At 34.8% G+C, this 15937-nt stretch overlaps 1 protein-coding gene across 21 annotated transcripts in view; it reads right to left on the bottom strand.

Annotated features, from left to right (window-relative positions):
* The window catches only part of Cdc42bpa (CDC42 binding protein kinase alpha), a 266063-nt gene that overhangs the window by 45067 nt on the left and 205059 nt on the right, over nucleotides 1-15937 (bottom strand). For 5 of the 21 annotated variants that reach the window (XM_063236777.1, XM_063236786.1, XM_063236787.1 and 2 more), the window contains 2 exons: nucleotides 6373-6411; nucleotides 1024-1128 (listed from right to left, as the gene is read on the bottom strand). The exons of 6 other annotated variants lie outside the window; for them this stretch is intronic. In XM_063236777.1, the coding sequence (XP_063092847.1) occupies nucleotides 1024-1128; nucleotides 6373-6411 (144 nt within the window). The remainder of the gene's footprint in view (nucleotides 1-1023; nucleotides 1129-6372; nucleotides 6412-15937) is intronic. 10 more of the 21 variants (XM_063236782.1, XM_063236792.1, XM_063236785.1 and 7 more) reach the window with 4 other exon arrangements.

Raw genomic sequence — 15937 nt, 5'->3', positions numbered from 1 at the left:
TGAATATGTCTGAGAAAGAAGAGAGGGGAATGGTACAGGGAAAGATGTTTAAACTGTTTCCAGAATATTTTGTTTTTTGAAAAAAATTGGGCAAAATGTATTTGTTAAATCTGTTACAAGGGTATAATTGAGATATTTTATCATTAAGGTAATAAAACAGCATTAACTCCGAATACTAAAACAATGTAACTAGAAAATCAGAGGGTCTCATTAACTTAGAGGGCTCCTATCACAGGGACACAAGTCAGAACCCATCTACAGCTCGCACTTCTCTGCAGAGAGCTCCATAGACTGGGTGTTTGCTCACTTGTGTGGGAAGTTAGACTCAGCTTTGGAGATCACGGGCAGAGAAGCCAAGGAGCAGTGCCTGAAGAGTGTGATGCTCCATGAAGAAGCAGGACTTCACTGTGAGGCAGGATGGATAAGCCGGGGCAAAGCTCGCTCTTCTGACCTGCGCAGGAGCTGGCGCTGCTGCTGGAACTGGCCAAGTGGCTGTTTAAAGTATTGATTAACGTGAAATGTAAACACAACATAGATTTTTGGGTACTATTAAAAGATTTGATTTAGGTGACCGAATGCCTATGGCTGATTCAGCAGTGAGAATAAATAGCCAGTAGGGACAGTTTTAGTTTTAAATTGTGCTTATGATTTAACAGTAAGTTATATTATGGTTTATTCAATTAGAATAATTAAAACATGAGAATGGCACCTCATGATCATATGCTTACAGAGTTTATGGTAATTCCAGTATTTACAAAAATCTCTCATCTGTTCTACATAATTCTCTAAGTAAAAAGACAATATAGTCAATACAATTTTTTGCCTATTTCAGGTGAATATTTGGGAGCAATTTTGATATTTTATTTTCCACTCCTGTATACATTATCAGTTAAATGCAATGATCTCCTATAAATTATAATTTATGACACAATGTATTTGATTAGATAGAGTTGCCTTTTTTTCAATTCCCTCTTTCCTGACACAAGTGCAAAGTTGGGGAGCAAGGCTGTTCCAATGAGGCACCTTAACTGGCTCAGCTTCACTAGATGTGGAAGGAGATGTGGACCTTGACTGGTTGTAAAACTTGATGCTCGGGTTCCGTACATAAGTGTCCTCAACAGGATCAGTCTAGGAAAATAAGTCAGGAAGAAAAAAACCCAAGAAATCACTTTAAACAATTTGCAGCTCTTAGCAAATGTCTGTAAGGCAGAATCATGACAATATTTCTTGAGAAACAAGGCTAACAAACTTCAGTTTGAATATTCACATTAGGGATGTGTCATTATCCAAAAACACTAACTTTAATGCAAACAACCTGATAAGGCAAGAACTTGTTGAAGTCTGACAGAGGCTTACTCCTTGCACCATGTGATGACGTATGGACAGCAGTTGAGCATACTGGTTTAGAATGTCTCATGTTAAATTTAGCATATGCTGCTTTAAGTCATTTGTTAGCATGTCTGTAACACCACACCAGCATCCCTTACAGGGTCCTTCACCTCTATACCCAATCCAAAGTGGGCAGTTAAAACATTTACCAGCATGAGATCCTCTGAAAATATGACATGATGACAGCAGGATGTTAGGGAAAGAAAAATTTACCATCCATTTAATCTGTGATTACACAATTACTGATTCTGAAGGCTTTTATTATGGGTCTTCAGCTCTTCTGAACTGCTGTCATTTGTTAGGTCTTTTCCTTCTAACTAGATTTTACTCTTCAATAAAAGTGAAAGAAAACAATACAAATGAGGACAGATTCTAAAAATAATTTTCTTAGCTGGTTGAGGTAAAACCTGATCATATTCACAAGTAGGAATTATTTAAAATTATAAGCAGATAATAATTCTAATGAAATAATGAAAATTATGATCTTTTATAAAGCATTATGGTCTTAACATAAAAATTTCAGATTAAACAAAATCAAGTTCATTTTCTTTTAAAAAATTAAAAGCAAATATATTAGAGTGTTTTGAAGGTGACATTAATTTAGCATATTAAAAAGTTGAACTATGCCACTTACAATGATTTTTAAAAAACCCACAATGCATATATACTTGAAAAATTATCACTTTACTTTCACTTTTTTTGTGTTTCTCATAAACAAAGGATACTTGATAGAGATGATTAAACTCATAGCAAGAAAAAGTTTGACTATCAAACTTTTAAAAAAAGTCAAAGTCTTCTACAAGAGTACTAGAAGTAAACAACTAATGACAATAAATTTTAATATTTAATTTACTTCCTGGATTATTGCCAACATAAATAAATATCTCAACTGTGGTTTAACTACAGAAATAAGAAAAATAGTTTTACAGATTCATCAAAGTTTTATCACAAACAGAACTATGGTATTCAAGAGGCTACTAATTTTAACTATAAATGCTTACCAGGCATTTGTAATCAATGGCTTTACTCTAACCATTAAGAAGTAATTAATTCAATTAAATTTTCAGAATATTCAATTATTACATACTAAAATTGAAGACAGTTTGAAATTACTTTTAATAATTAACTGGTAATGATTCAGATATAGTATAGCAGCAAAATAGCTAATAAATACCAGTAGTTATTTTTATACAATGATTTTAAAATCTTAGAAACAAATATATTCATTATTATATTTAAACCATGGAAATTAAAAAATCCTTTATGCATGAAAAACACAGCAGTGAGTATAAGCAATTGAGTTAATAATGTAGCAAGTTACTATATATCAAAAGCAGGTGTTAATTTAATAATGGGATTTGTGTTTATAAAAAGAATAAAAAGGAAAAATAGCAAAAAACAATAAACAGCTAATATTTACTGGATAGTACATTTTAATACTGTCCAAAGAAAGACATTAGAAACAAATCTTAAGAGTGCACCAGTTCACTCAATATTTGTAAGTTGCAAACTACTGAGAAAAAGGCTCCCTTTTCCAATTTTAAGCAATTAATTTTTCCTAAGTAAACATATTTAATGAGTTTTTTGATGAATAAGTATTGGGCACAACTACTGTATCTAGCATTGTTTTTACTCAATGTTCTATTATACAAAAAAAGTAGAAAGCTGAATATTTGTGATATTGCCTACAATGCATAATGTTATATAAAAACTCCCTTAATATTCCCTTAATCTAACAGGATTTTTTCTTGTAAAAGATCTGCATCATGTATTTCTAGAATACAGTTAAATCCCCAACTTAAACACATGGAGTTGTGTATAAGACTCACTTCGTCAAATTATGAATGAATCCATCTTTTAACAATTTTCCCAGAATGAAATTGTTCGTAAGTCAGGAACCTACTGTAGTAAAATAGAATCGAAAACTTTTTTTTTTCTGGGCACTATTAGGCACTTGTATGATTCTTAGGTGACATACCTACTAAGAATTTCTCAAATTATAAAAAGAACCAAATCTATTTATCTTGACTATATAGTATCAAGAAGCCTTCTCTATGCTCTAAAATGCAGATCTGTACAAATAGTTACACTTTAAAAAGAAACTTTGTTTTAAAATGAAAGCTCTTGAAACTTGAGACAGATTATAAATGGTCAGTATGGTAAAAAAAACACTTTATATCTGTTGTTTGTATTGGTAAATACTGCATAAAACTCAAGTTCAGAAAAAAATTTTTAATCAATTTTTTTTCCTGTGTCATTCACTTAGAACTATTTTGGAAGCAGAGGACAATTTAATAATTTTGTACTAAGAACACTTAATCTTAAAACATTTAGTAAAATAATTTCTGTTAACTGAATTTAGGACAAAAGCAGTATTATAAAATATTGTATCATTTGCAAATAGTAAATATATTTTCCTAAAATATAACACCAAATTACTGAAGGTTATGACTAGAAATGTATTCTTGGTTACAAATAATATAATTTGGATCTCTAAGAAATTTCTGAAGTTATTTCAATATGTGTATATCTGAATATCTACTCTAGAGAATTAAAACTGTTTTAAGAAAACATAACAGAAGGTTAACCCACACATTGGCTTTTTATAATCTCTGCTCCAAAGTCAAAAGGTACAATCTAAAATGAGATATCTAATGTTTTTCACTATTAACAGAAGCACAACAGAACTCTATCCATTTTTATTCAGACATTTAAAATACTATCTCTAACAAGTCTTTCTTGTACTAATAATTAAATACCACCACTTATAAAGAACATAAGTATTCAAACTATAAATGAAGTGAAATAGTAAAAGTCAGAATATGGCAAACACTATTTAGTAATATTTCATCCTTTCTATGATGTTTCATAGTGAAAGAACTTAAATTTACCTAAGTACTGAATATTTATTTACTTTAAAACATGGTACATAACATGAAATGACACTCCATTTTTCGATTCAAGGCCACTGCTGAGAATGGTAACTATTTGCATCCTAATGGAGTAATATACTCATGTCCCAGGGACTACTAATATACCTCACTATGTCACCAAGATATTTTCTACTGAATTACTGAAAAATTCATAATTCTTCAACTATCTCTTTCACACATTTTACTACTTTTTATTGGTTGATTTTTTTATTTGTCTGATACATAATCCAGGAAAAACTGAAACAAGCTAGGAAAGCAGATAACCAAGCTTACTATCTCTGGATGAAAAAAGAATCGTACATAATATTAAGTACACAGATTTTAGCTAATTTTTGCTTTTTCATGTCCTACAAATGAAAGAGAAAGAATTAAAAGTAGAAACCTTACAATAGCCATTCCCCCAATTTTCTTCCTTTCATAATTCATAGATATGTTCTAGATGGCCAATGCCCAAAGTCTGCCTGGTATGTGAGGTGTCCTTAATCCATAATAAAGTTAACCAGAAAACAACCTTTCTGAATTACAATCTCTTCAAAAACAGTTATAAATTAATTCAATTCACAGGCTTATGATTTGAATCTAGTATAACTGGAAACATAATATTTTGGTCTTCCCATATATAATATTTGGTCTCCCCCTATTATATGAAATAGTTAACATAAACTTGGATTTGATAAAATATATGATGGTTTTAACTCTACAAATTCAAACAATCAAGAAATCAGTTGAGGGCTGGGGGTTTAGCTTAGCGTCATAAGTGCCTGCTTTCTAAGAGCACAGTTGTGAGTTCGATCTCTGGTACCCTCCCCCCCAAAAAAGAAAAAAAGAAATCAGTTGAGTCAGCAATCATAGATCTCAATAATAGCAACTGATCTCATAATTTTCCTGGACATAACAGTGATAACTGAACTGCTTATTCATTATTAAACCGTAGTCTGAAGATGTGACACAAGTACTATGTATCTTTGACAACTAAACCTCCGTCACATCAGAAAAAGCACAGGACTCAATGAGCCAACATCTTTCACAAACCAGATCATTACCTGATCTAGAACTTTCTATATCAAAGAACTCTGGATTTAAGGTGTTGATCAATCCTGATGATCATAAAGCTGACAGGTAAAAGTCAAAAACTTCTATTTATCACAATGACTTTCCACAGTGACTATTTTAAGTAGTATATGAAAATATGGGTACCAGGAAGCCTACTGCTTCTATGCTGGGGAGTATATAAGTGTGTGTAGCTGCTTTTAGGATGGAGGCTGATGTACAAAACTTCGAGACATTTCCACATGGGGGATTCCTCACTCTGGACTATGAAAATCTTGTAGGATGAGGCAGTGACTGAACCATTTCAAATTGAGAAACATAGATCTAGCATTAGTAGGAAGTATTTTACAGTTTGCTAACAATACATATATGAAGAACTGATGGATTTTTGAAAACATTGGAACACTTTAGAATAAATAAATTTATTATTAACATGATTTTCCCAAGTCTATACCTACAAGATATTTAAGAGGATTCCTTTAAATCATATTTAAAACAAATGAAGAAAATTCAAGATTCCTTGAAAACTTTTTTTACATAAAATCATACTCAATAAACAAAATTTGTTCCATATCTTTTCTGAATTTTGTACAATACAAATTATCTAGTTTTCTTTCTAAAATAGTAAAAATCTACATATTTTGCTTGTATTATATTCTTATTTATAAACTTATTTATTTATATTTAATTAGAAAGCATACTTTAGAATCACTTTTCTGTCTCCAATCAAAATAAAAAAATGTATCTTATTATTTTAGTAGTTTGGCTACAGAAATTTACATGAACATTCCTAAAGCTTTGCAGCCAACACTGAAATTAAAAAAAAGCAAAAAGGCAAAAAATACAGGAAAGCAGATTAGCAATAGCAGAAGTAGCAGCACAAAGCATGCAGCCAGGATAATAATACATCACACAAACGTTCACATGTTCTGCAACCACAGGCAAAGACTAAGAGGCAGAGGGCATCAGGATGAATACACATAGTGCAATAGTCTCTTACACGTCTGCCTTTGCTAGCTGGAGTACAGGATGGAGAGCGCTTCAACAGAGAAAGGAGAACACTGCATGTTACAAAGATTTACAGAGAAGACTCATCATGCCTACAGTTATCAACATGTAAGTATATAAACACACATACAAAGCCACTTTTTCTGGATAGGTTTACAGTACACATATTTTCAGGGAAAAACTAGGAAAGACAGTTAAGAAACATTTGCTTAGGTCAGGTCTAAAGTTGATCAAACTGTTACTGGTCCATGCACAAACAGTGATCCACAAAATAACACCTCCATCAAACAGTGATCCACAAAATAACACCTCCTCAAATGAGGGACGATTTCTTTTCCAGAAATGTTGGTAGTAGAAAACTAAAACATTTGACAACAAAAAAGGATCTAAATAATTCTTATTGCTGCCAAGAATTTTATTAGCTAGCTTTGCTTTACAAATTTATCTGCTAAATTCTTCTTTACAAAAATGGTTCTTTAAATGGTTCAACTCAGCAGTAGAAAGCTTGCATAGCATCATTTGTGAGGCCCTAGGTACAATCCCTAGCCGAATGGTAAATAGGAATTCTTTTTTTCTTTCCTATAGGAAAGTCAATGGCCACAGTGTCCCAAAGAGTTAACTGCAAACAAAGATTAAAAGACTTATTCATTCTAAACCAGTTTTTGTTCTTGGCCTGGTCAATTATAGAGGCTAAAATCTAATGATTAAACCAGTTACTTACCCTCAGTTATTAATAGAAAGACAGAACCTCTCTCTTCCTCTTTCATCCACAAAATCAAAAATCCAAGCTATAAGTCAATTCCCGATCCTTTAGCTATCAATCTTTCTTTCCTTAATAATCATAACAATTAACATTCGTTATGTGTTATAGCATATAAAGGTATTTTCCAAAAAAGGCCTTCCATATATGAACTCTCTTATTCTCACAGAAACCCTACTAAAGTAGGTATTTTGATCCTCCTTTAAAAAGATGAAGAAAACAGATGAACTTGTCCAAGGTTTTAAAACCTGTAAGCATTCGAGCTAGAATTCAAACCTCTTCAGTCAGATTCAAACTTTCCTTAAAATGGTAGAAAATCACTGCCTTTACTTTCTAACCTTCCAATTTACTTCTCAATCCAATTTGGCTTCTTTCTGCTTCAATCATTTCTAGTGTGAAGATACTGAGGTGCTGTATATCTGATTATCTGAGCAGCCACCTCTAGTTACTAGCAGTCCCCTCTTTTTTTTGTATCTTTATTTTATTTTAAAGAGGGTAAAATTAAACAGAACAAAACAGATCATAAGAAAACAATTTAAGAAACACAGACTTCGAAGCAAGACCATCAGAGATCCTCACTGTCTATCATATTATCTCTTGTTTTCTTCCAAATAGTTGTCCATACCTTTACACACAGTGAATACATACTGAACATTATAGTACTAAACTGATCACAACAGGATGATGAAGGCTTTTTAGGTCTTCAAGACCAGACAATAGGGAAGTCAACAATGGCTGCCATAATCTCTCATTCTGTTCGAAATAGACATCCATATTTTTACATATATTGAAATTAAACAAAAGAAAATAGGCTAATATCACTCTGGACAGAAAAAAATAGTATTGCTAGTTTTATATCATAAGGCTACAGAATGAGCACTGGGTATCTTAGTGTCTCTTTTTCTTCAGAGTATCTGTTCATCCTATCGTACATTATATAATCTATTCTCATAAACTGTTTAGAAGTTCTACACATGCGTGAATCTCTACATGTATACCTATCCTTTCTGCATTATAGAGGAAAACAGATCAAAACAAGACACAAAAAAATTTCTAGAAAAACATGAAACGAAAAAGACATAGAAAACTACAGTCTAGGTGATCTACTGTGGTTACTATGATGTCTATTGTTATTTCAATAGAATTGTCTATATCAACAGGCATAATATAATTGAACATAGCACTACATAGCAATATTAATAAAAACACAACACTGGAGATATTATAAGACTTCAAAAGCAGTTAATAACCAAACTAGAATGGGTATCCTACTGCATCTTGTCTTCAGAGTAGTTGCCTCTACTCTTAGACTTGATGTTATCAAGCATGCCAAATTCGAATAAAATCAGTCAAGACAAAACAGCGATCTAACAAACCAGATTCAACTAAGATCAGTCATAGTAAGACAGTGTAAGTAATACAGGGCTTCAGGTCAAGTTAATATGAAATTAAGGATAGTTACCATAGTATATCCTGCTATTTTTGGGATAGCTCTCTGTGCCCTCAAATCTAGTATGAGTAGACTGGAACAGAATAAAATCAAACTAAACAGCGATAAGACTAATGTGGCTTTTAAATCCTGATACACTATTAACAATGTCCTCTGCCTTCCTTTTTTAGACGGTTCCTCCCCTTTCCCTTTCTCAGGGTGCTTTGTACATTTTGGGTCCCGCCAACTCACCCAGTTTTTAGATTAGGGGGGCAACCCATTATCTACCCAAGTGGTGCTGAACCTTTTCACCCCTGAGCTTGATCTTGAGCTGTATTCCTTTACCTACCAAAGCCTCAAGGTTTTCCCTTCTCATAGCTGAATAGTTCTCCACTGTACAAAAGTGTCATGACTTTCCAATCTATCTGCAGCTGCTGAATGAGCTGTCCCTATTTCTCTCTGGTTCCCGTCACATAGGGCATTGTTTTCTCATCTTTGATTTTTCAGTTCATTAATCCTCTTTCAGGTAGATTATATTTCCTATTCAGAGCATCTCGATGGACCCTATCTCCTGATCTACTCTGCCTGTGTTTCTTTTTGTTAGTGTATCAAGGCCATCTGTGTTCGGGATGATAGCCAGTCTTCTCTGCCTCATCTCTGCTATGCTATTTTATCTACTTTTCTCCTTCATTCCACTGTCTGCCCCTGTTCATAGAGGTCTCTGCCACTGTTGCTGAAATCTTGGTGATTTTTTTCTCTCTCTCCAGAATGTCCTTCAGTATTTTTTGTAGGGTTGGATTGGTAGTCACGAACTCCCACAGTCCCTCTTTGTCATGGAAACATCTTGTTTCTCCATTAATTTTGAGAGACAGTTTTGCATGGTACATCAATCTGGGTTGGAGGTTATTAGGACTTGGAATACTTCGCTTCAAGCTTTTCTTGATTTGATAGTTTATGTGGAGAGGTCTGTCGTAACTTTGATGGGTTTTCCTTTATAGATGCTGTTTCTTTTCTCTGATGGCTTTTAATATTCTGTTCTTGCGATAGATTTCTGGGATCTTGATTATATGTCTGAGTGTAGATCTGTTTTGGCTGCAGCTTGCTGGAGTTCTGTATGCCTCATTTATCTGGACATCATTTCCTTTTCCCATGCTTGGGAATTTTTCCTTAATTATTTCTGTGAATAGCCTTTGTAATTCATTTGTGTTTACTTCTGCTTCTTTAAGTTTTTTATTAAGTTATAGATCCTCTTGTCATCTTCTAGCCTTCGTATTGTTACTTCCTGGTTCCTTGTTATTTTTAAGAGATCTTTTCTTTCATAATCACACATTGCAAATCTATCATCAAGTTTTGAAAGTTTAACTTTCTGTCAAGGAATGTTGCCAGCTTTCAATGGAGTTTTTAATTTCCTGGTAATGGCTTTGGATCTGTTTCATGTACTCTAGATTTTGTTTATATTCTTCATCAAAGGTTTCTCTGCTTTTTCTGGGTTCTTCCATTCTTCCATCTGTGTCTTGAGAGGTGCTTAGCATTTCTTCTACTAATCTTTTTGTATCTTGCTTCCCTTGAAATAGAATTTCACTTTTAAGTTCATCTATGAGGTCATGGAAGTATTTCTTTATGTTCGCTGATGCTGTGTCCAATATTGCATGATTGCTTCCGTCAGTCTCTTCTGTATTTATCAGTCCTGGACTTATTTTCCCTGAGTCAGCAGCTGGAGGCTTTTTCTTATTTCTTTCTCTTGTCATGCTTCTGGTTTCCTTCAGACAGGTGTATGGTGGACGTCTCAGGCCCTTTCCATATTGCTTATGGATTTTCTGAAGTGTGCTGGCTAGGGGATTGCTGCCGTCTCCAGTTTCCTGTTGATCAGTAAGCTGCACACAGGGATGATGCCTCTGAGCCAGTCAACCGGTGAGTGCCTTTGGCACATTAGTTTGTGCTGTGTGGATATCACAGGTTCCGGACAGTTTCATACCTGGCTATTGGATCCAACCAGGCGCGTGACTCAGGCCAAGCAGATCCCACCAGTCCTCTTCGGGCCAGAGGTGGCCAACTGATCCCACTGCGGTTCTAGGTTCAGGCCCGTCCTGTCCAACTCCAGTATGTCGTCCAGCTGGTCACCTGTTTTGTGGGACCCAATTCCTAGCACTCACCACAGGTTAGTGCAGCTCTCCCAGTTGGTTCCACTCTTCATTGCACCACATCCTCCCGCCAAGGGCCCTGGGCTCACCAAGTCCCTATTTGGGCAACCTCGACTTCAGTGCGGTCATGAGTTGTCTGACTCCAAGGCACGCCCAGCACAGCACTTGGCCGCTCCATTGAGAAAACGTTTGGTTCCAGCCTTTTGTCCACGTTTTTCCTTCCTTCTCTCTTTTTTTTTCCTCAGTTTCCTCCTGGTCGTGAGAATCCCTCTCCTTTCATTTGGTCTTCTCCATGGTGTTAAATTCTAGCGTCTTGAGTTGTTTTTCTCAGAGAGGCTCACCATCCGGCTACCTATCAAGCCACCAACTTCTGCGCAGTCCCCTTTTTAATCTTTACACTCCCTTGGTTCTGTGATAGGATGCTTTCTCCAATTGTTGCTCCTCCTCCTGTTTATGGAACTCCTTCCTCTTCAATGCTGGGGAGCTCCAATGTCTCTTCTGGACTCACTATTCTCATTCTAATTTCTTCTCCTGAGGGGACCACATCCACTCAACTAGCTGATCATTCCCAAATCTCTACTGCTGGTTCACTGTTCTTCCTTAAACTTCTCACTCACATATCTGTGTGCTGGCCATCTCCACACGCATGCTGCTATTTCCAACTTACCTTGCTCCAAATAAAACTGTTACCCTTTTCATCCAATAAATCCTTCTTTGGTGATCATTACACAGGGAGTGATTAAATCTAAACTTCATAATATACAGTATGGTCAACTGATTTTGGTCCCTGCTTACATCTTCGAACATGTTTCTTATCAATCTGAACATTATCCCTTTTGTTTTATCAAACTGAAAATCTCCCTGTGTCTTCATGACTCAGCCCCCCTGCCATACTCTGCCCACCTACAATCTTGATCTGTAAAGATCTAACTCAGGTCTCAGGTATCACTTCATTTGGGAAGTTTTTCTGGATCTTTCTGGTCCAGTTAGAAATATTTCTCCTTTGTTCTCTCATTTCTCTCTTCTCCTTTGTTCTTTATTATTATTGCTATAACCTGCATGGTATGATAATTGTCTGTTCATATATTTGTGTTTCCCACCAGATTGTCAGATTCCTTTTTTTTTGGTCTGAGACAGTGTTGCACTATGCAGTTCAGGCTGGTCCTGAAATCACTTTGTAGGCCAGGCTGGTCTCAAATTCAACATATTACCCCTGCCTCAGCCTCTAGAATGCTGGGAGTGAACCATTATGCCTGGATGGGGCATCAGATTCTTTAGGTAGAAATGCCATATTATGTTTGGTAGAGTGTCTGTCAATTTCAAAATTTTCAGTAAAGAATAAATTGTTTTGAACTTCCATAGTAATTATTCTAGGTGTTTCACGTGCTATTTATTGCTTTCTACATTATATAGTCCCCAGCTACGTCATATTTTCAAACAATAAACATTTTGAGGTCTAGTTCTGCACCTAATTTATCTTTGTTGCCATGACTGTGTATAGTCTACACATGTAAAACATGCTAGAAGTTCCACATAGAGCAACATTTTGTTTTCAGTTATCTCTATTTCTGACTAGAATCTTGTGTATGCTAAAACCAGGAAAAGAGCATGAATATCTCAAAGTAAATACATTATCACCACACTAAAGACAGTACAAATGTCTCTCAATATTTATCTTTGCATAGGAAAGACAATACGTTTTCTAAACTGGCAGTATGCAAAGCTAATAATAACACTAAATTATCATATCGACACAGCAGTAGTTTCTTACCAATGTGTTCAATAAAAAGGTGTTAATTATACTTTTTTCCTGAAATACACTTAGGGGAAAACATTTGCCACCACCTCCAAACACTCCACATTACAGTATTCTTAAAATAATGAAACTGTATTCATGTGGCAAAATACTGACAACTAGTATCTTGTTGTAATGCTGAATCATGTATCATCTTAAGCATGTGTTTTATATCTACGTCTATGAACTGCCTCCAGAACCTTAAGACTCAGTATAGAGGTAAAGAAAGCAGAAACCAATAACGAATGAATCTTAAGGGCATGTAATTAGGCTAAGAGATTTTAAGGTCCAGTAAATTAATTCCAGTGGTCTTATTTAATAAAACAGAAAATAAGGGAGAGATAGTCAATGTAGACATGATTTTCCCTCCCTGTATCACCTGAGGACATTATATCAAATGAAATATATAATAAAAATATAAGTAAGTATGTACAATAAAATATATAGGTTGAATGACCTTAATGTGAAAATCTGAAATCTAACAGCTGAAAGTTTTTGAGCATCAGGGGATTTTGGATTGAACAAATATACTAGAATCCTGAAAATGCCAAAATCTGCAACACCTCTACTTAATCTGTTTTGTCTAAACCAGGGAAGAATAATATATGATAATTTTCTAAAATATGAGGTCTTCAAATTGGATTGTGTTGAATATGTGGATGGAAGTTCTATTCTATTCTACTATACTCTAATTTTTTATTTTGTATTTGGATGGAAAATTTAAAAAGCAGCAGCAAAGGAGGACATTTTAGGAATGACCTACTTTCTCAGAAGGAACTAGTCCAGATTTTGTTCACAAGAGTAAAAAAAATCTTTGCAATAAATGTTTTATAATAGTCTACTGATTCTCATGATTATTACCCTTCACAGATATAGCTAGAACTCTGCTGTCAAGACTCAGATCCCCATGACTGGTTATAAGACAATATGAAAGAGGCTGAGAAGGAACAATGGGAAAAAATTAAGGAATGATTGAAGAGGAGGGAGGAGCCATGATTGAAATTAAATACTATGGGACATTTTAGTAAGATTATATGTAAGAATAAAACCAAGCTGAGAACTGTATCTGCTCATCATGTTTGCTTTTCTTATATTCTTAAAAATGAGAAAAAAACAGCAAATACAAAGTACAACCAGATATAATTTTTTTTCCATGTCTGACCTTTAAAATCTAGTTTTAATTCCTTACTTTATTCTTTGCTTGGTATACCACAGTAAGAAAACTTTAAAAAAGCAAGTCTAAGTTTATTTCATTTGCCAGCCAACCAGGCAATTTTCAATTTTATGAACTGAAACTAAGCTAACAGAATGTACAACTGTAATTTAACAGAACTCCAAACTTATCTAGCAAATATATATGACAATGTTTACTAAATATAAAGAACACATAGGTCACCTATGACTATCATTAGCATTACATTGAACATGTCAATACTAGTGTTACTTTGGTTCAGCTGAGAAGAAAATGAACTGAATAGAGTAGGAAGCTGTTGTAAGCCTGGTGTATGAACCTTTAATCTGCTACCACTGGGATGAGGGAAAGGATGTGAGACAAAAATGAGAAAACCCGCACCATCAGCCCCACCTGTTCTCTACTGGTTATGGAGAGGAGACTGGGACGAATCAAAGGCAGTCTAGCAGTGGGCATGTAGGACTGAGGAAAAAGATAAGGGAAGAAAAGACAATTTCCAAAGCAAAAAGGATTCAGCATCACTTCTACTGCTTCCTTAAAGTGGCAATGACAAGAGACCACTCATCAAAGTGACCTTGATTTCTTTTAATTTTAACTCAAATCCGCCTTTGTTTGTCCAAACAAATGGTTTGAATAGCCCTTTATCTTCCCCCTTCCCAAGATTAAAAACCTAAAATGTCATTCTTACTACTGCTCTTATAATGGGAAGGTATGATAAATAATAATGGTAAAAACCAATAGACTAAATATATTCTCAGGTTCTTTTTCCATTAAAAGTCTGTCACTCTAGCTGGGTGTCGCGGTGCACACCTGAAATCCCCGCATTCTGGAAAGCTCAAACAGGAGGACTGCAAGTATGAGCCTAGCCTAGGCAATTTAGCTACCAAGCATGTCCTTTTTTTTAAAATAAAAAGTAAGAAAAGGACTGCAGGAACAGTTCAGTGCAAAGGCTCTGAGTTCAATTCCCAGTACCACAAAAAAGTAAAAAAAAAAAAAAAAAAAAAAAAAAGTCTATGACTCTACATGTAGGAAAGTCCAAATGTCTACATCCTCCTGAAGTACAAAAGCTGAGTGCTAAGAATGCAATCAGCCTTGCCTGGCTGCTCTTCTCATTTTCCCAGGGGGGTGGAAATGACAGGCATTACATATACTCTTTCCCTTCTTTCAAGGCCACTCTTGCACACTTAAAGGAAGGCAACTTTCTCTGAACACCTTCCTGTACTGCCAAAAACTCCAAGATTTTGAGATAGTAGACAAAATATGCTGAGGAAAAATTAAGAGTGAGAGAAAAGAAACAAAAAGTTTTTATTTACAGGGATAAAGGTAGAAAGATAGAAGCAGAAGGTAACATTGGAACAAGAGATTTACTGGTGGCAAAACAGAAGCATTGGAGGGTAGCATGAGGATGCTCTTGAGCATAATGAGCTCTTGAGCTCAGGGGAAGACAGGTGATGTGTAGATACCAAAGGAAAACTTGATTTCTGGGATTTTGCTTAATACAAACTTTACTCCTATACCAACAAGTTCCAGCTGCAATGCAAAGTTTAAGTCTTCAGTATTATCTTTATAGCACTGAGAGAGAAAACAGAAAAGAATGACCAGAAAGATGATATTATGAGTTATATATTGGAACCTACTTACTATAGAGGGAAGTCACATATTACTAGCATTATGTACAACAATATGACCAGAAACAAGATTTCTGGTACAAAGAACAGTAAAGATTTGACTTGTTCCTTAAAAACGTACAAACATGGGTCTGGGGATTTAGCTCAGTGGCATAAGCACCTGCCTTGCAAGCAGGTGGTCGTGAGTTCAATCCCCGGTACCAATAAAAAAAAAAAAAAAAAGTACAAACACCAGTAAAATTAAAAAAAAAAAAAAAGACAACCCCAAAATTCTAAGAGAGATAGGAAGCTACAAAACTTTTTGAACTAAGCATCTTAGATGATGAAAGCAAGCTTGACAAACATTGAATATTGCTATTTAAACATCATTCTCATCATGGCTGAGTATAAAGTAAATGAGTAGGTAACTCTGGGAAGGTTGGTTGTCATTATGAACACAAAACAAAAGCAAGAAGTTTGTGCCATAAAATATAAATTAAGAACAGAAAAATAGAAAAGAAAAAACTTTTAAATGACAGCTTACTGCTGGGCTGTATTTTGACGGATAAAAGTCATTCCCAATGGTATGGGATTTGACAATTTAAAAGGAAATGTAATTCATACTGGTAACAG

Source organism: Cavia porcellus, unplaced genomic scaffold (genome assembly GCF_034190915.1).
Source record: "Cavia porcellus strain 051 isolate PalLab524CR breed Dunkin Hartley unplaced genomic scaffold, mCavPor4.1 scaffold_26, whole genome shotgun sequence".
In the NCBI taxonomy this organism is placed as follows: domain Eukaryota; kingdom Metazoa; phylum Chordata; class Mammalia; order Rodentia; family Caviidae; genus Cavia; species Cavia porcellus.
Note: the sequence above shows the minus strand (reverse complement) of the source record. Positions and strands in the feature narration are given on the sequence as shown.